Source organism: Amblyomma americanum, chromosome 6 (genome assembly GCF_052857255.1).
Source record: "Amblyomma americanum isolate KBUSLIRL-KWMA chromosome 6, ASM5285725v1, whole genome shotgun sequence".
NCBI lineage: Eukaryota > Metazoa > Arthropoda > Arachnida > Ixodida > Ixodidae > Amblyomma > Amblyomma americanum.
In genome coordinates this window covers 7,923,725-7,947,604 of record NC_135502.1, presented here as the reverse complement: position 1 = coordinate 7,947,604, position 23,880 = coordinate 7,923,725, and the positions used below count along the sequence as shown (strand labels likewise).

Below are 23,880 nucleotides of genomic sequence, written 5' to 3'. Positions count from 1 at the left end.
TCTGGACGCGTGCAGAATGTGGAACCGGATTAGGCTTTGCGTCAAGAGCGTCTGGCAGCTTTGAGAGTGACTATACACAAACTATACACAACTCGACGGAGTCAGAAGTGTCGAAAGTTGGATGAGTTGGTGACCGTTCTTACTGGCGAAACGAACAAAAAGTAAATAGTGTTCAGTACGTCTGCCTATATTGTCGCTTTTCTTTTCTCTATTTTCTCGCGTGAGGTCGAGCGCTTTTGCAAACTCGGAACCCTCAGTGCTGCCGGATTCATATATTGCCGCATGGATGATACACACACGCATTTGCGACAGACAGCTATGCTCCCGCTCAGACGAACTCATTATTGTGCCAGCGCCTGATTAGTAACAGTCCCGAACATCGTATAGAAGCTATAGCTGTCGCGCGCGATCATGGTCGTTCCAGAGCAGTCCAACCAGAGCAATTTTCACGTGCGTGGCAGAAAGTATATAAGGTCCCGTACTGGAAGCGATAGACAAAGAACATAGATAAGCGAACAGCATCTCCTCGGGCCCCGCAAGCGGGCAACGGTGTGGAGCGGTCTTTGCCAGCCTGCCTGCAAGGGGGGCTCGCTCAGCCCGTTAGCGAGAAGACTCAACGGCTTTTGCGCTCGAGTCTCGAGTCACTCTATAGTTGAGTCGGTTGAGGGGCCGGTTATATTAGGCTCTCGTTTTGTCGCAAAAAAGCGCAGTCCTGAAATTGCGGCGAAACTGACGCCACCACTCTGGCGGCGAATCAGGCGTTGAAACCAACGCCGATACCAACGACCTTCGAAGCGAATTTTCTATCCCAGTGGTAGTCGGCAAAAAAAAAAAAAGCTATGTTCTCGAGCTAGCGGTGGAATATGGCGGAAATGCATGAAGCACGGTATGGAGGTGAGGAGCTCGTCAGCCTGGGCACGTAGTGCGAAAGAAGCCAATAGTCGCTGAAACCATGGAAAGCTAGCGAGAATGTAATTTGCTTTTTAGTGTCGCATTTACTCAATAGGAAATCAACCGCGCAATCGTTTACATAGAACATAAATTCAAAGAAAATAGACAAAAAAAACAACCTCGCCGCCTTTGGGAACCAAACCTACTACCTAATTTACTACCCTTCCTCTGCCTTCCTCGGTTTCAGGTGGTGTCATCTTTTGTACAGAAGTGCACGAAGCCATTTTAATGCGAAAACATTTCTAGTCCCATTACGAGAAAAGCCGCGGCGTGTGTGTGTGCTCGCAGATGATACAGAAAATCCCAGCGACGGCAAAAAAAAAATAGGGTGACGACATCAGAGCACTGCCATGGGCTTCGGACAATCCTGTACTCATCATATTCATTTATATATACTCGCCGCTGGCCGGCCAACGTGTGGCTCCAGTTTTCCCGACAACATTCGTACAAGCATTGTGACGCAAGCGTTTGACGTACAGCGTTCCTGGTGGTTTGCTACGATTTCGCGTTGTATATAGCTTACATGTGTTAAGTTGGAGCCTAGCTTGCGAGAAAGATTCGAACCGACGACATATGCACCTTTAGCTGTACGCCTTCCCAGACTCTTGAACCCTTTTCTTAAGGCGCTGTTAAGGTGTCCACCGAGATGTTTCCCAAAAGCCAATTTTCGTATCAAAATTTCGATACAACCGTCCGTCATTCAGCGTTCTGGTGGTGTCATACGCGCGCGCGTGAGTGTGTGGGCGCCAGTGCGCCCAGGGGCAGTAATGCTTTCGCATTCCCACACGTGAGCATTGTAGCGATAGCTACATTACAGTTACGTTTCGAGCCTTCAGCGTGGCGGCGCCGCCACCCTGTCACGTGGTTGGTCACGTGGCGCGGAGCAGCTGCCGGTGGCGCGGTGCCGTGGCTGATCACGTGGTTCGTCACTCACGTGACCAAGTTCCACTCTGCCAGCTGTAGCTATCGCGTCACTCCAGGTTTAACCAGAGCTAAACTACCGCCATTTCTTTTAATTTCCATAGCACCTTAGTTGTAATGGGGAATATCCATACGTTTTTACCAGGCCTTTGTGGCAAAACAGGCGCTGAGTACGTTTTTTCTTGTCTGGTCCAATGTCAGGATTGAAAAAAGAAAGAGAGGCCTGATGAGTTCATCTCATTCGGTTTTCAAGGCCAAGTACGCTTCATACAAAGTTCGCCGAAATCGGACTTTTCCCCTTAAGCGTTAGTGGGTTTATGCCCATATATGCGGCGGCTGAGTGATGCGCCACGAACCTGCGGTATGGCAAGTGCTGCAACCGGTGAAGCTTGTGAGACCCAGGCTGCTCTTGCCGAGCAACCTCGAGGTCACAGATAGAGGCTTCGACCAACATCCACAAAATCTGAGATTGGGTGCGCGAAACCCCACAGTTCTCACCTGTTTTCAGTGCAGACAGGGCTTTTCCTGATTTCTTTTTCACCGCGTTTCCCAACTGTCTCCTCCTCCTCCTCCTCCTCCTCCTCCTCCTCCTCCCACGTTTCGTGTCATTCGCTGACACGTATCGTCAGCGTTTTTCTCTGTTTGTTGGGATAGGGACGACAGGATAAAATAGCTGAGCTGTGCCAGAGGAGGCCAACGACAGCGACGACTAGGAATGCGTGGGGGAGAGCGGCTGCGCTCGAAATTAGATCCAAGCGCTCCTCGGTGCGGGCGGAGGATTGCGCACAGCGGCGCTCAGCGGCGTAAAGAAGCAGGGTGGTTCGGTAAATTGCCTTGCACACACTGACGATCACAGCCTCTTACGTTCTCCTGGCTCCTGAGGAAATGAATGCAAGTAGAATGGGTGAGGAGAGATCAATTAATGGAGACATTTCGAATAGCGCGAACTGCCATGCGCATGCGCAGGCCGCCCCGAAGGCATTAGGTGGCACCAGGTGTCGGCCAGCTAGGTAGTACGTTTATTTGTAGATAATTTATAAATGGTGCCATTAAGTTTGACAGATTTGCTTTAGAGGAATGTAAAAGAAAAGGAAAACCGAGCATGGTGGCCCCTGCCACCACTCCGTTTCAAAGGGGACGCTCCTGACATCCGTTCATCCATCCATACTGCGTGCGTGCTTGCCGTCCAGGTATAGTGTGGTAGCACCGTTGGGCGGCAGCCCAGTCCTGCCGCGTCGGGACCAATCAGCGCTGGCGCACTGGCGGCGCCCAGTACGTGCTATGCTAACTGCGTCTGATACGTCGCAGTTTACACGCCTGCTTACGCGGCGAACCAGGTGGTCTAACTTAATGGCCGGAAATGGAACTGCTTTCGCTTTGCGCGCATTTAATTCCGGGCGAAAAGTCCATCCCTTCTGAAGCGATTTTGTTCACAATCGGGCACGTATTCTCTCTGGCTGGATACAAAAATGTCCTATGACCGGCTATAGGTATTTGGTCCAAATAGCTATAAACCTTTCCTATGGCTATCTATAGCCGTAGTTTCAGGCGAATATATTTTTATACGGACAGATAAAAACAGTTGTATGGTTCCGAGGCTACAGCTCTAGTGGCAAATATTTTTCAATGGCTGGCAATAAGCACCGCTTTGGGTGTGTATAAACGATCATAAAAGGCCATAGACGGACATAGCTTTTTCCACGGACGCCCATAGGACGTTTTTAAAAAAAACCTTCGGCGTTTTCTTTGTCCCGCATCGTGAACTTGACGGACTTCAAAGCAACGCTTGCTCACTCTGCGTGACGCCATTAGACCGTGAGCTCCTTGAGTTTGCGCAAAAGCAGTAGATCGCGCGGCCATTGAACCTGAGATTGATAGGAGAATCTGAGGTCTCGAACGATTAGAGGCATATCTGTCATTTGAACACGAGCGCTTGGAGTGGTTCAGAAGAACATGTAGCAGTATGGACCTTTAACTCAAGTGGTCAGCCGCAGTCAGCTACCCCGTCCCCATTTTTTGCTTCTACAGCAGTAGCTGGTAGTGCTACTTTTGTAGTAGTGTTACCACCCCCTCTGCTCGCGCCGCCTGCGCTGCTTTCGCCTCGACGCGTATGCGCAGGTAATACAGACTACGGTGAGGCGGATATGTTAAGAAATTCACAGCCACCTTCTCTCGACATTGCAACATTTAGAGGAGCAGTTAATCATTGCATTACTGGCTTATCGAGCGACCCACCCACCCCCCTCTTCCTCGTGCACATATGTACAATGTGCATACAAATATGTGCACATTACATTCCGCATTGCTGCGCGTATAGTATGTGCAAAGCTATCCCATGTTACGCTCCGTAACTACTGCTAGGGACGTCAGTGATCAAGTGGACAGGAAGGGAATAATGACATTGAATGGAAAGGAGAGACTGAAAACAGCATTGTAGCGTTCTTGATTCATAACGGCAGTGAAGGAGCACAAACTCAAAAGAAGAAACACGCAAACACACGAACTTGTTTTGTGTTTGTGCTCCTTCACTGCCGTTATGAATCAAGAAAGTTACCAACTAGCCTTAAAACTTGTTTTACTCAAGTACTGTAGCGCAGTGTGAGGTTCAGTTTCAGCGCGTCTGCTGCGCACCGTTTTTACCGCGTGCTTGCGTTACTGCATGGTGACAGCTGTTGTTGTGTTGCGGGTGAGTGGAACCAGCAGGGACGAAGTCCTTTCCACTTGTTTCGCTTTGTTGACTGTACATAGGCGTGGTGAGGCTGACACCAGTGCATGGTCCATCGGCGCCTGCAGTTTTTTTCTTCTTTCGTCGAGACACTGGAACCCTGAGAGCTTGGCACCTCGGGGCACGCAATTACGCGTCGCCACGGCGGCAGCCCGCATTGGCATATTCCTTACAATATTTATTCTCACGTGGATCCTGGCGTGTAGAAGGTTTTACTGCTAGAACGCAATGCAGGAAGCCCGATGTTAACGGCAAGTGACAGCGGCCGAATGTTCTTGTAGTGGTCGTTCTTTGCAGAGTTCTTCGGTGCTATCAATTACGAAAGATTGTAGATCTGCCTGCGTCCTTTGGGAACCAGCCGTTGGCGGCGTCCGGAATGTTTTCTTTCTTCGCTGCACATGTATGTTTTGATCAACTTTGGGCAGTTCGTCTGGATGCGCGACAGGTGGCGTGACAGTCGTAATCTTCAGACATTGGCCCATTGAGAACGCTGGATTTCGTCACGTGGGCCTTTGCAGCTGGAGTGATCAAACTGCTCTGCGTTCTTGCCAGAGGGGTTTTCGCATCAACAGCCCCGTGTCCCAGACAGCGCGGAAGAGCGGAACTGCGCCAGGAAGGACGAAAATAACGAGGCCAGGCCTCACACAGTGAAGCGGCGCACCGCCACCAGTGGGGAGCTATTTGTGCGGGCAACAGCCGCTGCGAGCGCTTGCTTCTCGCTGGGGCCCACCTGTCGCCGGTGAAGGCATTCAGCGTCTGTTGGCCGTCATCCGACCTGAGCGAAGGCTACACCTCATGCGCTGCTACTCTTGCGTCTTTGGCGAGGCGCCGTTGTACGCACATAACCGGTCGCTTAACAGGGCCACGGCTCTTCATAACGAAGCTCGAGCACGCACGTTGCCTTCATGGCTAAGGACATAATTGGAGAAGAGAGTACATTTCTGGATCCACACAATTTGTTCCCGTTTCATCCTTGCCTGCCGGTAGAGACTAACCGATAGAAAACGCAAAACGGTGCTTGTGTTTGAAAAATTGGTGTGTGCAGCATGGGTACCACATGCGGGCCCATTTAGTCGCTTCTGGTGACCCACCATCCTTTCTGGTAAACAAAGATCAAGTTCAGTTCAGTTCAGACACTTCAAACCGACTTGTTTCGGTTCGGAGGAAACGGCCAATCGGACATTGAAATGAATTGTCTCATGCCGTGTGGCACGCGTTTAAGCTTATATAGAAAGCTTCTTGCGTGCATATACTTGCTAGCACGCCATTTGCAAAGTTCGCTTGCATACTTTATACAGTTATACAGCTGGCGGCAACAAATCAGGGACCACAAGCTCAGGGCAACTAGCAACTAAGAACGGTCACGGCCCTGCGTGTGACTGCCAATGCACTCGCCAGTCACGTGGCGTTCTCACGCGCGAACGGCCTTGAGAATGCAGCTCCTCATTTTGCTGGCGTCAGCTGTATAGCTTCCATGTCAGTGCCGGCTAGCTGCGAGGCAGAGTTCGCGCATGACGTTTCGCGCATGGCACAGTTCGGAGAGCAGACGAGCGTGTTGTTAACTTAATATTAGGGCCTTTCGTTTTCCGATAAAGCCTAAAGTTACCCGATTCTCCCAACCTGAGAAAATTTCTTAAAATCGGACCAAACCCGATTTCCACCCGAAGATTGGCTCTCGGGGAAGTATAGTTCTCCAGTGCGCCAAGCTAAAGAAAGCGCACAGGTAGTAGCTGATCTCGTGTACTTATTCAGCTCAATGCAGATGATTTTTACCATCTTTTAACGCTTGTTATTTGTGCATGGTGTTGCCATTGCATAATCTGCTTAATTGCTCTCGTGATGGAAATGCCCTGCTTCAAAGCTGCTAGCCGCAAAAATATCCTGAAAAAGCTGAATTAAATAATTTTTTTTCGTGAATAACTCGATCTGTAGCCGAATTTCGGCGGAAAGAACAGCGTTCCAATTTTTTTTTCGCCGAATTTCGAGAAAAAAATGATAAAATCTGAAAATGAATGGCCCTACTTTTATAGTGTGGTTATATAATGTGGTTTTATAATATTGCTTTTCTATAATACATTTCAACCAATTGGCCCAACTTTCCGCTATTAAAGTGGTCTTCGTCAGTTTCGTCACCATTATTCAAAAGACCCCCGTCCTCCGTTGCTTCTTTTTTTTATGCATGCTTGGGACGCTGTGCACTACTTTTGTATCGCATGCTCTGTCTACACGCGGGCCGACGTTCACATTCCCCTCTCGCTTCTGTGCCGCTCCTGTTTGTCCATCTGGATGGAAGTCAAAGAGCATCGCTAGTGAACTTTCCTTTCTGATTCGCACCACTGTGCGGCTTGTCTTTACTTTGTTTCTTTGGCCTTTCAGGCTGTAGCATCTCAGCTTAGTACTGTCATACACATGTCTTCTTCCCTCTCTTGACGATGAGCCAGTGTTGCGTTCATTGCTTTCATTGGTGGTAATATGTTTTCTTGCTTTTAGTTTTCACTGTGCGCCGCGAATTCTATCCTTATTTTTTCCAAATTGCACAGGCGCTCGACGAGCTGTGATCCGGATTCTGCACAGCCGCGCATTCCATACTTTTCTATGCATACTTTTCTATATGATTCAGGGTGTTATCATAAACGGAGCAGAAATAAAAATTACGCATGAATAATGTGCTGTGTGTTTTCGAGATGCTGCCAAACATTATCTTAGACATTACATTGCGCATTAGCTTCGGGTCACTTAATCAAAAATGTCGGCATGTGTCTTAGTATTTTTGTTCACCGATGTCGTCTTGACGTTTTCATGCCGAGTCCGCAGTGTCATCACCTATGTCATCACGTAGGGATCGGAATCTTTCGGCACAGTTGCACATTAAAGTGCTGTCCCTTCGCCATTTCCATTTGCATTCAAAGTAATACCTAAACACTAGTCACTTATGCACAGCTGCTATTACTAAGTTCGCTGCCGATAACAGGGACCAGCACGAGCCAAGTGCCTTGCCTTGCGTGTTCATCGGTCAGGCGGTCGTTACTTGTTCAGTGGAGCTTTGATGCGCACCTATAGTGTATAACGCCGCGGAGCCGAGCCCGGCAGGGCTGCTGTTCTCCCTTATTGATCTTCCTCAGCGGGCAGCGATAAGGTATACGAAATCCTTAGCGAACGGCCCTTCCGAGAGGACTCCTCGTAACATCTCCAGACTCGCTTGTGGCGCCAGCTCCCGCCGGTTCCGTCTCGATCGGAGAAGATGCCTAAAGAAAAGTGGTGGCAGTGTAAAGGAGTGGATCGAACTTAGTCTTGCTGAGCACGTTCTCCCAGCAGGGAGTTCCGGTGTACTGTTTCCCAGCGTGCACTCAAGAATAATAAATATGTGACATGCGGACTGTGTAAGTAAACGAAAGCGACCTTTTTTCAGCTCAGGGCGTCCTCGGGATCTCGTTCACGAGTGGCTTGGCCGAATATATTTGTGGCCAAGCCGGTCCTCCAACCATCGCAGATGTGTGCGAATGTGCCTCGTCGAACGTGCAGCTTCCATTCCTTCCGGTGTCGCTGCGTACTGGAAATGGCGGTGAACGTAGGTGAACTTATAATGATGATGATAGCGATGACGACGACTGTTTTATGGTGCAGAAAGTCATTGTGTCGTTTTTGTTCGCTTGCCGTTCGTCATCACTGCGTGACTGCGCTTAGTGTGACTGGTCCAGGGCAGTGAGAAAACTAAAAGGAAGAGACCACGAGCAGAGCTCCGGGCGTAGAACCATGGCTTCATTGCGCAACTGCCCAAGGATGGCCGAGTGGTCTGTCGGTGGGAGTAAATAGGGCGGCCTTACTTTTAGATTGCTAGCAACGGTCTCTTCTCTTTTCGTTCGTCTTAGGTTCCATAATGCCGGTCCGCTGATGTCAGGGCACCTTTTTGTAATCGAAAAGGTTCGTTGCTGAGAAAGGTAAAAAAGAGGGAGAGAGGTCTATCTTTGCTGTCGTGGGGAGCAGGAGGAGGACGGTTCAGAGGGCGTCGTGTTTTTTTAAGCCCCTTCCCCTGCCTGTGATGACTTTCGTTCCACACTTGATGCTTCTAAAGGGCGGGCTGTTTGTAGAAAACGTGCTTGGCTCCCAAGCGGGTAAATTTCGCGGGCCGTTGCAGTTCCTTCGGTGAGGAATTCAATCTCGTTCGTTTAAATTAATCTCAGGTTGATGGGTCAACAGCCGTCAGCGCCGTTATGCACCGAGTCGTGCGAAACGGCTAACGGGCTCCTCATACGCGTCAAAAGCGACAGCGCGTGGAATAATAATAAAAAAAACAGTTTTTGTCGACAACAAGCAAGAAAGAAGAAGATTGACAGGAAAGAGTTTCGAGGTCCCTGTCCGCTTGAAAGGTGTCGTCATCGCGACATGTGTATAAACTTGCTCGTGCGGCTCTCTGGAGAGAGAGAAAGAAGAAACTTAAGCGTACCGCTTTTGTCGAGAGTGGTGCGTGAATTGTGGCTGCAGCGTGACAGGTCGCTCCGCCAGTGCGAAGCCTCCTCGCCCGATGCCCAGCTTGGCCGTCTAAAAGGTCGCGTCATCCGGGTGCTCTTTCCCCTGCAACTTTCTCTGGTCGTTGACGCCTTCGTGCGTCAGAGACGCGGGGGCGCTTGGGAGCCTCCTTGTGGGAACAATACTGCGGATGCCGGCTCAGAGAAAGCGCGGCGGATTCGCTGCGAAATCGTTTATGAATTGAGCTCCGCTTCTGGATGACTGTGAGCGGTGACTTGCTGTGGGCCGTCTAGGTCCAATTCCTTCATTTCGCGATCGATAATTGTAACATCGAAATTTGTCTGTCGTATCTTCACGAGGATGTTTTGGCACATTGGAGGGTAATCACAAACGAACAGTATGGACTCTAGGCTACTCTTCGCATGCGATGTGGAGGATGTGCGGGGACCTTCGACGAGCTCTTGTTGACGGCTTCATTTACATTAGGACTGCGCCGGGGGCATGAATGCAGAAGGGACAAATACGAGTTCGGAAACATAGATACTGCGCCATTTCCTTTCCCCCCCCAAAAAACCAATTATTTAACATAGTTACTGAGCTTTGATTTGCCTACGCACGTCTCATGTCCAGCATTATCGGCCAAAAATTCTGAAAATTGCAAATTATAAGCCACTGTTATGGAAATATTGAAGGCAATGGTCCTTTATTCTGATATGCTGTAAAATCCTTCATTTAAAGTGTTTCCAGCTATCGCACCGAACAGTTAAGACTGCCATAAAAAAGCAATGGGGAACGCTTTTGACGACAGCAAAAACGTAAACAGAAAAAAAATACGCCGTCAGGTGATATGCGGATATATTGATCGTCGTAGTGAAACCTTACATTATTTGAAAAAATTGCGTTCATAAACGGTTTCCTGCCCAAAAATGCTTTTGTCAAGAATTGCTGGGTATGGAACCAGCAGCTTTTTTTTATTTCATATCAAATGGCTGCCTTAATCCTCTGATTATACAGAGTAAGGTTCCGCGAAAAGATTGCGAAACAATCATGAGTGTCGCTTAATGAGCGCAGCCATTGCAGAAATGACCGCGAAACCCCACGCATTCTACTCTTGATGATGGTGTTGCGGCGCGCCTTGGATGTCCTGAGCGGGTCGCTGCGTAAGTGTCGTAGAAATAATCGTGAGAGGGACTCGAATGTTGCGGTGGCCGCTGAGAAAGCTTTGCGCATGCTCAACCAAGGGACGCCGCTCACTCGCCACTGACCGTGCGGTGAAATGCGCGAAGGCCTTGAACATTGTGCGATCGTTTCGACGGCGTCGCCGACAGGCCGGAGCGACAGCCTCCAAACAGCGGTGAGAGTGACAGCCTCCACTGGCCCTCTGCCCTTTCGTCGGTTGCCCCGCGAGACTTTGGGTGACCCTCTAACGGCCGTCGTTGTAGAAAATGCGTCCAGGGAGCAGCTTCGAGACGCTGTAGCTCCCTTTCAATTAAAAATCACGACTGGCTTGGGACATAATTTTCTCCAGTCAGCTGCGAATGTTCCGGCCATTCATTTTATTAATTTATTTTCTCTCTCCAAGTATACGCTGCAACGATTTTTCGGGTTATAGGGTTAACAGCGGACACACACAAAATCCCCGCATGCGATATTGCACGAGATGAATATGTGCGACAGTGGTTGGATACGGGCTGTGGTTCTTGCGTCACGTCTTCCCAGTTGAGGGTTGCGCAAGAACTTCAAGCGTCACGTGAATGTCAAACGACCTAACATGGAAGGGACTATTATATCATTGTCACTGCCAGTTCCAGATTTGGTTGCGAAAGGCAGCGGCTAAGCCCTAGGGTCTCATCGGCCTCTCTGAAAAAAAAAAAACAGCTCATGATAACGTAGGCTTCTAAGCTGCTTTTGTGTCACCGAGGCGTTAGTAGCGCTGTAATGCGCAGCATGGTTTCACCAAGTTAGCTCATGCTTCGTGCACATTGCCTCATGAACATTTAACGGCATGAGCTGACCGCTTATAGCGTTCACTCGCCCCTCAGTGGAAGACATGCGCTGCCTATAGCTCGAAGCACAGAGGCGGACGAAGGCAGCCCAGCAGCCAGAGGACCTCACCAACACCACGCGCAGCGGCTGCCAACACTTGTCAGGCGTCTTGTAGCAGGATAGAAGTAAGAAATAGCAGTTGGCAACACTGGGACACGTTCTGCAGCCTCATGTGTTACTCCGCTGACAAGGCCAATTACAGCACTTGACAAAATCAGCTTTTTAGCGTTTGACTATGTGAAACAAGCCAAGTACCAAAATTCTACAGCTTACACTCTAAATATGAATTGGCCTCTAAGGGAGTGAAAGGGAGTGGGAGGTCCTCTAGCGCACTCCCTACTAGGGGCAGGGTATGCTGCCGAAGTCCCGGAGTAGATTTTGAGCACTAAATATATGCAATGCTTATTCTTGGCAACGCAGGCATATTCGCACTGCAAATCGTAGTGATTAGCAGTGAAAGGGAGCTTTTAAACGCGGCACCGGAGGTCTTGAGCTTAGCAAGTAGAGGGGATTGAAACCTCAGTTAAAGTTTTTGTATCTGCTAGAACTGCGGATGTTTTGAAGAAGGAATTTGTTTCTGTAGCCGGCCATGCATAAGCATTCCGTATTTTTAGTGATGGTAATCTACCCCCGGGGCTTGGGCAGCCTACCCTGCCCGCAAAAGGATGTGCGCTAGAGGACTGCTTACACCCATTTAAAGCGAAAGCTTTACTACTCCACCAGCGAGCTATTTCGGCTCGTCGCGCACTTCAGCCGTATGCCGTGGCCCACGAACGACCTTGATCCACCGTTGCCTAGCAACGCCGCTGCCGTCGCCGCTCGCTCCACCAAATGTGCTCCGCTGGGGTAGAGGGAGAGGAGGTGTCGCCTCGCGGGGTATATATATATATATATATATATATATATATATATATATATATATATATATATATATATATATATATATATATATATATATATATATATATATATATATATATATATATATATATAAGAGACGCAACAACGACAGAACGAAACGAGGAAGAGACAACGCGCTCAAGAGACGCCAGAAGAACGCGCCGCGCGACTCGAGAAGCGTCGTAACGAAGATGCGGCCAAAAGAAGTTGTGCCACGTCCCGGAGTGACTCTTCAAGTGCGGCAGAGACCGGTTTGAGTTCTCCAGAGCGTCGGAATGAGACGCTGCGTAGACGACGTGCCGAGGAAACGAGGCTTTCGCAATTCAACTAGGGTTAACCAGAGCTAAACCACAGCAAATTTTTTACTGCATTCGTGTTTAGTGTGTATAATTTTTTTTTGTGATTAGCTTGTTGTTTAAGTAACAAGAAAAGTTATAAAAGCGGACTACTTTTTTTTTGTCGTGGAGGAATTCTGTGCGGCGGTCCTGAATGTGGGCGGAGCCCCACTGCAGACTTGTATCCGTAGAGTGCGCCACGGCTTTCCTGCAATGCATTTCATGCTTACACCGGCACAGCCACCACCAAAACGCAGAGGGTTGGGCTTGCAGTCCTGTTCCATTAAAGTCCTTCTCCTCCTCTCCTCCTCCCCTTATGCCACGCTGCTGCGGGATATTGTGATAGTAATTAACTGACTTGACCTCGCCTGCCCAGAACCCAGTCTTCATGTAGCAACTCACAGCGTAAACGTCATACTAAGTGGTACTGCTGCAGGACACTCTGTAATCACCATCGGATCCAATGCACGAAATGTGCAGCCTTTGCCAAAAGTTTTCAGCCCAAGGGGATTGCTGTCTAAGCGTCCGTGGAAGTCCCAACATTAAGAGGGTGAGGACGAGACTTTCTCTCCGCTTCAAGAGATTAGGAACGCTGGCGACGCATAAGAACCACATAGTATGGCAATACCCTCACTTTCCATAAAGGGCGTGCGCATTTGAATCTTTCCACCGCGGGATCTTCAACTTCGAAGTTTTTGTGGAAGCTTTACAGCTTTTTTTTCTAGCCGTTGTGGCTGCGCTGGGATAGATGCTAGTGATTGATTGAAAACATCATTATTGGCGCAGAAACTTCTTAGAGCATGTGGGTGGGCGGTCTAGTCCGGCAATGTTTAGGTGGTGCAGCTGGGAAGGTTTCCTTTTTTTGTTAGATTTCGCAGTTTTCTTATGTTATGCTTTATGCGTGAGCCTATTAGCGATTTGACCGCTGACCACGTAATGTGGCTGGAAGGCCAGGGACAATGATCGGATGAGGCATCAGCCGAGTTGCTAATTTGATGGTGACATAATGAGCGGTTAGGTGGTCATGCAGTCAGTAGATTCGAGTTTGCTTCCCGGCAACCTGTACGAGCGGCGCCAGTCAGTGCTCGGAACAGTCACATATACGCGGCATTTGATGCTGCTCAGAGGCAGCGCGTGCGTACAGACGGAGGCATACGTTTCAGGTGTAGCTTTTACTCGAGGGATGCGTGGCACAGCTTCACGGGTGCACTCTTAGCGCGGGCCCACGCGTCTTTTTCAGACACACCGGCACTCTTCGATTCTGTCTGTCTGTCTGAAAAATTTATTAAAGTTATAATAGACGAAGGAAGTTTGAGGTGGCCCCGGAAGGGGCCACCTCTTACAATCACTAGGTGGGCCCCTCATTACAGGAGTCCATTGGCGACCGCCGCTGCTCGGGCTCGGTCGACCAGGGCCTTCTGGCTCGCCAGGTGGGAGCAGCCGAGCAAGGCTGCCTCCCACTGCTCCCGGGTTGGGTTGGGTTTTGGGGCAAGGTTCGGGGTTGATTCACCCTACAGTGATTGATAGTAGTGGTACATCGGAAGCAGTGAAAGTCGTTATTTCTTTGTGAATTCAGTTTGTCGCAAAATTCGTCCCGTCGCGATGTGACCAGAGGATACTGAATTTCGCGAGCTCGCCACAACGAGATGGCTGCATGACGACCATGCACCTGCACGCGTTGTTTGTCATTGGCACTGAAGCCCTTCTCATTGAAATAGTATTTTCCGCAAGTTTGTGTGTAGAAACAGCGTTGTCACAACGAGGGAATCTCCGGACGTGTCCTTCAGCTATTGTATGCCGCTTGAAAATCCCGATTTAATTTGTGCGAACGCGTATTGGACGCATATCTGGGTCCGTTCTTTTTTTCTAACTGCACACGCCATTCGTGGTTTTCGCGGAAATTACACTTTCGCAAAAATGAAGTCGCTTACAGCATTTGTCAGAAGGAGTGTTTCTCGGTCACAGAGCGCTGTTTGTCACCCTCACTCGTTTGGAATTGGGAAAGTGACGAATGATTGTGTGTCTTTCCCGTGAGTGACGTTCCCCGTGTCCTGTTTCTTTGCGCAGCGTGAGCAGCAGCAGCGACGACCGGAGCCGACCCACCAGCGAGCACGTGACCCAGGGCATCGCACAGGTGAGTCTGCCCGAAGCGCTTTCCAGACATGCGCGGCTGCTGCTGCCTGCGTCTGCGTGCGACATCAAGAGGACGGCGGCCGAAAACTGCGCATCGTCTCCGCTGGTCTGTTGAGAACAAGCAGCGATTTCGAGACGTGCGCGATTTTTCTTCACGACGCTGAAGAATTGAAGAAGGGGTTGAGGAACGTGTGTATTGTGGCTTCTGCTCCTTTTCGTAGCACTGCCGTCATGGAAACGCTCAAGCGCTCTTCACCTGAAAATTAGACGGGAGAAATGCAGTTATACTAATAACGTCATGTGGTCACTTTTTCTTCCCTTGATGAATAATGACAGGGCTTTTTTTATGTGTGTGACAGCGTGCCTTCTGACATCAAGTATTGATGTAGAAATTAAGATACACGCCGGATTCTTGAAGGAAGCCCAGCAAAGTCCGGTGGTGTGGCTGCAAGACCCAGTCTTCTACATCTGGCGGTCGACCTGGGGGTAGTCGGCATCGGAACAGGTGTTTCTGCCGGCATGCGTGCCGGGAGGAGCAGGTTCAGAGCAGGCATAGTTTGGTTTTTGGGTTTTAACATCCTAAAGCAACTCAGGCTATGAGGGACGCTGTAGTTGAGGGCTCCGAACAGTTTCGACCACCTCGGGTTCTCTAACGTGCACTGACATCGCACTGTAGACGGGCCTCTAACATTTCGCCTCCATCGAAATGCGACCGCCACTGCCAGGGTCGAACCCGCGTCTTTCGGGTAAGCGCAGCCGAGCGCCATAAACGATGAGCCACCGCGGCGGCAGCAGGTATGTGAAGTCCGCCTCGCAGACAGGAGCGGGTCAGGAGGGACAGGAGTCGCCCTAAGGGAGAGGGTACTGTGCCTCCGGCACGACCAGGTTACTGCTGGGGTGAGGGCGACACAGAGGCGCAATCTTCGGAGCGCGCAAGACCTCCAGGGTGGTCGGTATACCACACGGTGGGAGAAGCGCTCGCGTGACGCGCCGTAGGTTTTCGTTCTCTGCGAGGAGTCTTGCCTCCGTATAGGATGGGGCGGTTTGACGGCGACATGGAGGTGTTTTGACTTGCTCCATCCACCAAGGCTTGTGTGGGGTGTGCATTTTGACGGATCCATCGTGTACCTACTGTGATGGCGAATTTTTCAAGTATGTCCGGAATTTCCTGTGCCAGAAAGTCGGAGTTCAGAGCACACAGCAGACTGCGGATGACGTCTGAGGAGTCTGCGAGGATGTCAGTGTGGCTTCTGGAGAACAGAAGACGCGGAAAGAGGATGCATAATGTGCCCCCAACGTCCTGCAGCTCCGCTTCATTCGACAGCCAGCCATGGGGAAAACGTATATATGCGCAGGTTGATGGTTCTGGCTGGAGTTGCTTACGTGTACGGGACCTCTGCGAAATGGGCTGACCTGCCTCCTGACGGTTTGTCCACTGATGAGCTGCTTCCGTGGTTACTGTGGCAGTTAGGTGCGTTCAAAACGCGCTATGATATAGATCCTGGGATTCACTGTCCCAAATCTGCACGTGGGCTGCGAAAGACACCGCTTAACTTTCTACCACCTGGCGTTCTTTAAAGGGGCTGTGAAGGGGGCTCTAATAAAGTTGCGGCATGCCTGGAATATTGAATCACGCCGCTTCACGAATAGTATCCAGCAAGAATTTTTAAAATGCGCTTTGTAGAAGCTGAGTTATCTGTAGTTAAAATTTGAATTTCAGTGTCTTCGCGCCTTTCCCTCTCTTCTCGTCACTTTTTGCACTCTGGAAGGTAGGCGCTCCTTCACCGACCCCCCTCTGGGAGCGGAGCTTCCCGGCCCGCCGGAGTTAAGCGGCTTATTGGCCGCGGTCACGGTACCTGCCTGACGTCTGAAAGAATCTAACCAATGGCCACCTCTCACCTTGTCTACGCAGATGCGGGGGACGGAGGAGGGCGCGAGCATGAAAAAGTCGCCGGGAAGGGCTCGCCAACTTTGACGCGCGATTGTGTGTCGTCTGCTGCGTGTAGAAGAGTATTATTTGGCTCTGGTTTTCATGGCAACACAGTGCAGTGATTAAGTGGGTTAATGTGCTCTCCTCGGAAGGCGTTTCAGAGCCCCTTTAATGTGCATTGCCACAAGACAGCACACGCTCATTTTTGCGTTTCGTCTCCACCAAGATTGCGGCCGCCGCTGCCGGGATTTTATCCCGCGACCTCGGGCGCAGCAGCTGATCGAGCGCCGAAACCACTGCGGATAAAAGCTCACCTCACCGAGGCTTATATCTATGAGGAAGTTTATGACATTTTATCGTTTGTGTATAGTTACAGTTCGGTTAGGTTTTAGATGGAGGCATTAACAATTAAATTAACTATTAATTTAATAATTAATCAATTAACGATAAATTTGCTTGGGGTTAGATGTTTAAGATTTTAGTGAACTTTAAGATTACGATGCGTTTTAAATACAGGCTTTAAAAATTAATGGCTGCCTATTAACTTTGTGAGTTCATGGCAGTTTACCGTTCGTATGGTTAGGTTAGGGTTCAGGCTAGGTTAGGTTTTAAAGGATGCGTTAAGAATTAACGGCTAACTGCTAACAAGTAACAGAGTAATTTCATGACAGATAGCCGCAAGTTTGGCTACGGTTAGGTTATTTGAAGCCTATAGGGTTAGGTTAGGTTTGAAATAGTCATCAATAATTAACGGTTCTGTTAAGGAACTACAAGGCTTCGGTAATGCGATACAGCGCGAATAAAGACGGGGACGAAGCGAGACAGGACACCACAGCGCTGACTTCAACTGAATTTTTATTGCGGAAAGGGGATATTTATACAGGAAATGGAAGGGAACGCATGATGCCGCTACTGCTGGAATTGATACGCGGGATAAGATATTTAAAGGCGAAAAGAAGAGGCTGCAACAGCGCACAAGGGTGACTGCTAATAACAAACAACGCAGTACAAGTCAATGATGAACGATAAGACAAGGCACCGGCATTTTGCAACAAAAACACAAAAACAAGAGCCAAAGGGCCTTAAACCGCAGTACAAGGCGAGGAATGAAACTAGGGAGCAAAAAGCAGGGCACTAACAATTTGCTAGCAGAAAATAGAGCCAAAAAAAGGGTAAAAAAGATCTAAAACCGTGCGAGAGAGACTTTAAAATTGCAGGGCCAAAAGGGGCAAATAAGAGGCTGCTCATGACATGGCGGCAAACACACCTGAAAACTACTAAGAGCCAAAAGGTTCTAAAATCGCTGAAAATCAAAACCGAATGAAGAAATCACCTAGATGACATCTGGCTCAAATAATCTACTTCTCGTTTCGTCAGGGCGATCGAGGGAGAGCTGACACAGTCCTCTCCTAGTTTCAAGATGTGCAATGCCTCCATGATTTCGCGAGTGCTTTGATGGGCATTTTTATCTAGAACAGTGCAATCTTGAAACAACGGCTTGCAAGGGCGAGACGGACACTTCAAGCAATGCACTCCCAGGTTCCTCTTTGCTGTGTTGCTGACGTCATTAGAGTGCTCCATCAGTCGCTCGTTAAGGCACCGACCAGTTTGGCCTATGTAAGCCCTGCCACAACTCAAAGGAATTTTATACACGACACCGACTTTGCAGGATACAAACGGTGAACGGTGTTTGACCGGGCAGGCTGGTTTACGCTCTGCAGGGGCGTTTACTCTGTGGCAGATATTGGAGAGCTTGTCAGGAGCCGAAAACACCACTCTAACATCAGCCCGCTGGCCTGTTCTCTTCAACCGGTGAGACACCGCGTGCAGGTAAGGAATCACAACAACCTTGTTGTGCTTGTCTGGAACCGCAACTTCGCGTATTCCTCGCGTAGCCCGATCTGCCACTCTTGCAAGGCTTCGGTGCGGTGAGCTTTAATCCGTGGTGCCGCAAGTCGTCAGCTTTTATCTGGGTCATTTCAAAATTGGTGAGCTTTTGTCCGGCTGACTGGTATCAGTCGAGCTTTCGCCCGGGATTCTTGCCGCGGTTAAGATTTTGCCGGAGCCGGGCAAAGACGGCGCCCAAGAAGAGGTAAGCAGTAGGGGCGCTGCCTGAAGCTGTTGCGCAAATCCTCACCCGGCTTCGCCGCAGCACCAACAGAAAGTTTGGAAGTCTCCGGTACATTGTCTTGTTTCGCGCTCTGACCTGATGACTTGTGTGGCTTCTTTCGTTCCTGGTTGCGTCGTATCGCCTTATCCACCGCCTTCGCCATCCTCCAGAGGCAAGGTGAGGCAACGGGAAATCCGGCCACGATTGCCAGGTGAAAAGTCTTGTAGGCAACGACAGCGTGCACGGGAGAAATTCTGCCGGGTCGTATGATGGCCCGAAATTTTGTTCGGCGCGAGTTCCAGACAAGCGGAGCAGAGCATGAATGGCGGTTGCCGGAGCTCCACTGGGTGTGCACATGCGAGCCAGAGGAGGGCCGGCCATTGGGAGACCGCCGTGTCGACTGGCTTCCCGGACGGTCTTGCGCAGTCCGTGCTTTTCCTTTCTGTCGGCATAGAAAGACCGGGGCGGGACGTTCCGACGACGACCGGCTATGCCACCGGTCTGCCAAGCGGCCTCATCAGGGAGCCGGCAGCCACGAGGGAACCGTTCCGGCGGCATTGTGGGGAAGCGCTCCTTTGCGGAACGAACACAGGGACGTCTATATGCGATGCCCCCTTTTCACTCGGCAGGTTTCCCCAGCGCCGTGGCCTTGGAGCTGGGGCATGCCTCGTTTGAGACACGTGTGGCCACCGCAGAGTTGCGCAAGCTGTCGCGCCGGCCCACTTGTGTGTCCTTTGTGAGAGCGCGGAAGAGCAAAAAGCGGCTGCGATTCCGGCCGCCTGCTTTCCTTTTTTATTTTTGCTTTGTTTCGTTCCGGAGTCGAAGAATGGCGAGCAGAGGCGACAGTGTGCGAGGTCTTTTCCTCTTTGAAACCTTTTGCCTACGATGTCGGCCAGCTTCAGCGACTTGCTGCCAGTGATATTTTACGAATTTCCTTTGCTTGCTTAGGTCCTTCCACGAGCAGCTGAAAGAAAAAGGAAGGGGCACACACAGAAAATATTAGCCCGTTCTCAACCCTGCCTACGGGCTGCAGCGTCTGCCGAAATTGCTCGACGCTTATACTGTAGGGAACCGTTTGCCGTGGTCATGCGAAGCGGCGTCTTTTTGTGCTTGTCGTGCTTTGCGATTTATTTGCTAGGGAAAGAGGGATAAACGAACTCAGGGATAAAAAAAAGTTGCAAGGTGAAAGCCGAGACGAGTAAAACATAGTAGAATATTGCTAGCCCCCCCCCCCCCCCCCCCCCCTTTTTTTTTTGTTTCACAGAGCTGCCGGAAAAAATATTCCACTCTGGCTCAGGCTTCACAGTCCTGCTTACTGCTTGGGAAAAAGTGGTGGTGGTTTCATTCACGAATATACACATATGTGACGCTTTTTAAACATTTATAAGCGAAGGCTCCACGCGTACTTACATCAATAAGAATGAAAAGAGCGTTGGCAACTGCTGTGGCCACGTGAGCTCCGCTGTTGCTTCATCGCCGCGTGTGCGCAGCTTCCTCATCAGACCCTTTGCTGCTTTGACAGAACTTTTTAAAGGCACGGGAGCGCCCTTTGCAGACTTTTTCGTGACTCGGCACGCACGTGGCTTCTGACGGGGAAAACCGGTTGCAGGAATTTGTTTCTTTGAGTGGCGTGCGCCTGCAGCGACACAGTTTAATGTCGAGCATGGCGTCAGCCGTCGAGCTGATTGCGAGGGGAAATTCGACTGGAGCTGATGAAGTGTACCATATTTTTCGGCCTATAGTCAGCAGGGACAAATTTCGGTTTAAATTAAGTTTTTATATGGTCCATTGATGTGTCAGAGAAACAGCCCAGATTTTCTTCAAATTTTTCGGTGAAACAGGCCTCATCTATGCACTTTTGTGATCGCCATGAAATTCTCTCTCCCCTGCTTGGTTCGACTTTACTAAGCTCGAATGCTGCCGGGAGGGCTCTTAATCTTTCCGTAGCCATCGCAACCGTTCTTCAAGGAGGACTACGACGCTTCTGGCGCTATTCAGCGAGGTTTTTCGCATATATGTTCACAAATACAAGCACTGAAAAGCAACCACTCTGAGTACTCCCAGCAGCATTTGCTTGCATGTCGAAGCTGATTGCATACATACCCAACAGTTCTGGACAAAAGCATTTTTGAGCGGGAAACCGTTTATGAACGTAATTTTTGCATATAATGTAAGATTTCACTAGAACAGTCAACATGTTCGCAGATTTCCCGACGGCAGTTTTGAATTTTTTCTGTTAGCTTTTTTTTGCTGCCGTCAATAGCTTTCCTCATTGGTTTTTATGGGTGTCTTAAGTGTTCGATGCAACCGATGGAAACAATTTCAAGGAAAGATTTTGCTACATATCAGAAGAATGGACCATTACCTTCATTATTTCCGTAAAAGCATCTTACAATTTTCTAGTATTCAAAATTTTTTTCTCGAAATTGTTGCACATGCGGAGCTGATTTCGCTATGTGATTTAGCACGGCAAAATGTCGCAGTTGCAGTCGGCTCCCGTTTTTTTTTTTATTTCAACAGCGCCTTCTTCGAATATGATAAACGATATAAAAGAAAATAAATAATTGGCAGTCCGCACCTTGTGAAATATCAGCTTTTAAACATGTCTAGTCCGCGGACTATAGTCCTGAAAATACTGGACATGAGTGGCTTCGTGGTGGGGGTTGTGAGCCCGCACTAGCGAATCCGGGAATTGAGACAACACAGATGTATTTGCAGCCGTCTCGTCCGTCGAATTATCTTCCTTGCGACGCAAGCGCTGAAGTGGGACACTGTCGGAAAGAGAAGAAGGGAGAGACAACAGAGAGAGGGAGCTGTTTATTAAGAGCAGAGGGCTTTGCAGGCGTTTGTTCGACTACGCGCCGCTCTGCGGTAAAAGGGCGCACTGTCGTACTGGGCTCTGAAATATGCCCCTGGCAAGCTCCTATACACGAGGAGAGACTTATTCGGTGTCCTGCGCCATCCAACTTTGCAACATTAGCCTTTTCGTTCAAGATGTTAGCCACCCCGAAGAAGCCTGTGATCGGTGATCCTTTGAGGCGGCTGGAACTGAAACGTTGTAAGTGCACAGAATAAAAAGAGCCCGCGGAGAGCTGATGTGCGAAGGCCAGCGGAAGTCTGCGCAACTTCAAGAACCGTCTTTCGGAAAATTGCGACAACCACCAGACTTCCTGATGTCGTGCAGCCTTTCTATGGGAGCTTTGAGATTTGGTGCCACCAAGTCGGGGTAGCTATAAGACGACGCAACTCTGCAGCTTGCACGCTTCCGCAATGGTGCTCCGCGAAGCAACTCTCAGGATCGCGAAAAGAAACATTAAAAGCGCGAAAGACTTCTTAACAGAGAGGGAGGACACTATAATTTTTTATCGTTCACATATGTCTCTCCCTTCCCGGTGTCGTAAAGCGCAGCGCATTTATTTGCCATATATACATTTCATACATCGCTGTTTCGCCATATATCTTTCCCAACGTTGACTCTTCCGTGACTGCACGCTGTATGTAAGCCAGAGACGAATATATTGATAAAACTGGCTTATTCATTTGTCGAGTTATATTTCGGTCAATGCGGTATGTATCGAAAGCGTGCTGACCAATCTCCGTTGCGATCCTGCGCGGACGATGCCAGATGATGCAGCATTTTTTAAGGCGAAAGCCTTTCTTGGCTCATGAGTGGCATGGACGGAAGTTGTCTGCACGAACTGTCAATCGTAAGTTGTATGGTAAATAAAACAAAACGCGAAAGTTGATTAAGCAACAGGGAAAGGCTTTCGCATTGGCGCTTTTAAGCAGACTTAAGTGCAATCCTGTAATTTTTTTTCTTTCTTGTGGTGTGGTAAGCGGTGGACCTTTAAGTACATATTGTTTTTTGCAGCAGTTCATGTGGCATACACGCAAGACCAGTATCCCGAATTCTGAAGTTTAGCCAACACTGCGCAAGCTCTCGGTGGCGTGCCCGTAGTACTCTGCTCTTCTAGTGTGTCCTAAGCGCAGTACCCGCCGCGGTGGCTTAGTGGCCGTGGCTTTCGGCGGCGAAGACCGAGATCGTGAGATCGAACCATGTGCAGCGGCGGCCGTATTTCGTTGCACGCGAAATGCAAACGGCGCTTGAGTGCTTTGCGACGTTAGTTGACGCTAAAAAACCCTACCTTTCCACTATACCGGTGCCCGACCGCGGCGGCCGCGTTTTGATATTGGCGAAGCTCAAAAGGCGCTCGTGTGCTGTGCGATGTCAGTGCACGTTAAAGATCACCAGGTGGCCGAAATTATTCCGGAGCCCTCTACTACGGCACCTCTTTCTTCCTTTCTTCTTTCAATCCTTCTTTATCCTTTCCCTTATGGCGCGGTTCAGGCGTACTCCGACATGTGAGAGAGATACTGCGCCATTTCCTTTCCCCAAAGCTAATTTTTCCACCTACCGGTGCCTCTTTTCTTTTTTCTTTCGATTCCTCCGCGTGGTTGAGGTGTCCACCAAGAAGTGAGACAATTACCGCGCCTCTCACCAGCGGGGAGTATGAACGAACTTGCCCAAATTGCGACTACGGAGAACCCGCCACTGAGGCGGACATCCTCTGGGGATGCCCGCCCCCACGGGCCCTCCTGCCTCTGCGGAGGACCAGCTCCTCACCCAGCCAGAGAAGACCACTCTCCCTCATTTCGTGGGCCCAGGACGTCGACCCCGCCTGGGAGCCAGCCACACAGGACCCACCTGCCCTGTGGCAAATATTCCTAGCAGTGGCGGGCTAATCCTTTCGGAAGCCTTGCGCGAGGGGCCTTTCCTCGCTCCGAAGGAGCGTCGTCGCCCGTCACCACTGCTCGTGATCCTCTTTCGGCCTCGCCGTCCGGTCCCTGAGCAGAAGTTGTGTCGTCAGGGGTCAAACGTCGGGACCCCCCATCAGTGCGGACGTTGGTTTTTGCATCGAGGAGGAAGGGGTGCCCTGCAAAGCGACTGCCTCTTCTGCTCTTGGGCGGCGGTGTGCGCAGCTAAGCTCGTTCTGCTCGGCGCGATCCGTTGCGCGGTCGGCGGTGAGGAGTGCCGCCTCTCCCTGGGGGCGGCTGCTCTTGCCACTGCCGCTCGCTCGTCCTCCTCAATGGGGACACGCATCGGAAGGGTGGCCGGTACTGCGCTGGCCGCGATATCAGTCATGCGGCTGGTCCCCTCTTGAATGGAGGAGAGAGCACGCAGATTTTAATAATAATAATAATAATAATAATAATAATAATAATAATAATAATAATAATAATAATAATAATAATAATAATAATAATAATAATAATAATAATTTGTTTTTGAGGAAAGGAAATGGCGCAGTATCTATCACACATATCGTTGGACACCTGAATTGCGCCGTAATTGAAGGGATAA

General features: G+C 49.8%; 1 protein-coding gene across 4 annotated transcripts in view; it reads left to right on the top strand.

Annotated features, from left to right (window-relative positions):
• LOC144136236 (uncharacterized) overlaps positions 1–23,880 on the top strand; it is a 554,206-nt gene that overhangs the window by 156,944 nt on the left and 373,382 nt on the right. For all 4 annotated transcript variants that reach the window (XM_077668404.1, XM_077668403.1, XM_077668402.1 and 1 more), the window contains exon 17: positions 14,413–14,479. In XM_077668404.1, coding sequence (XP_077524530.1) covers positions 14,413–14,479 — 67 coding nt within the window. The remainder of the gene's footprint in view (positions 1–14,412; positions 14,480–23,880) is intronic.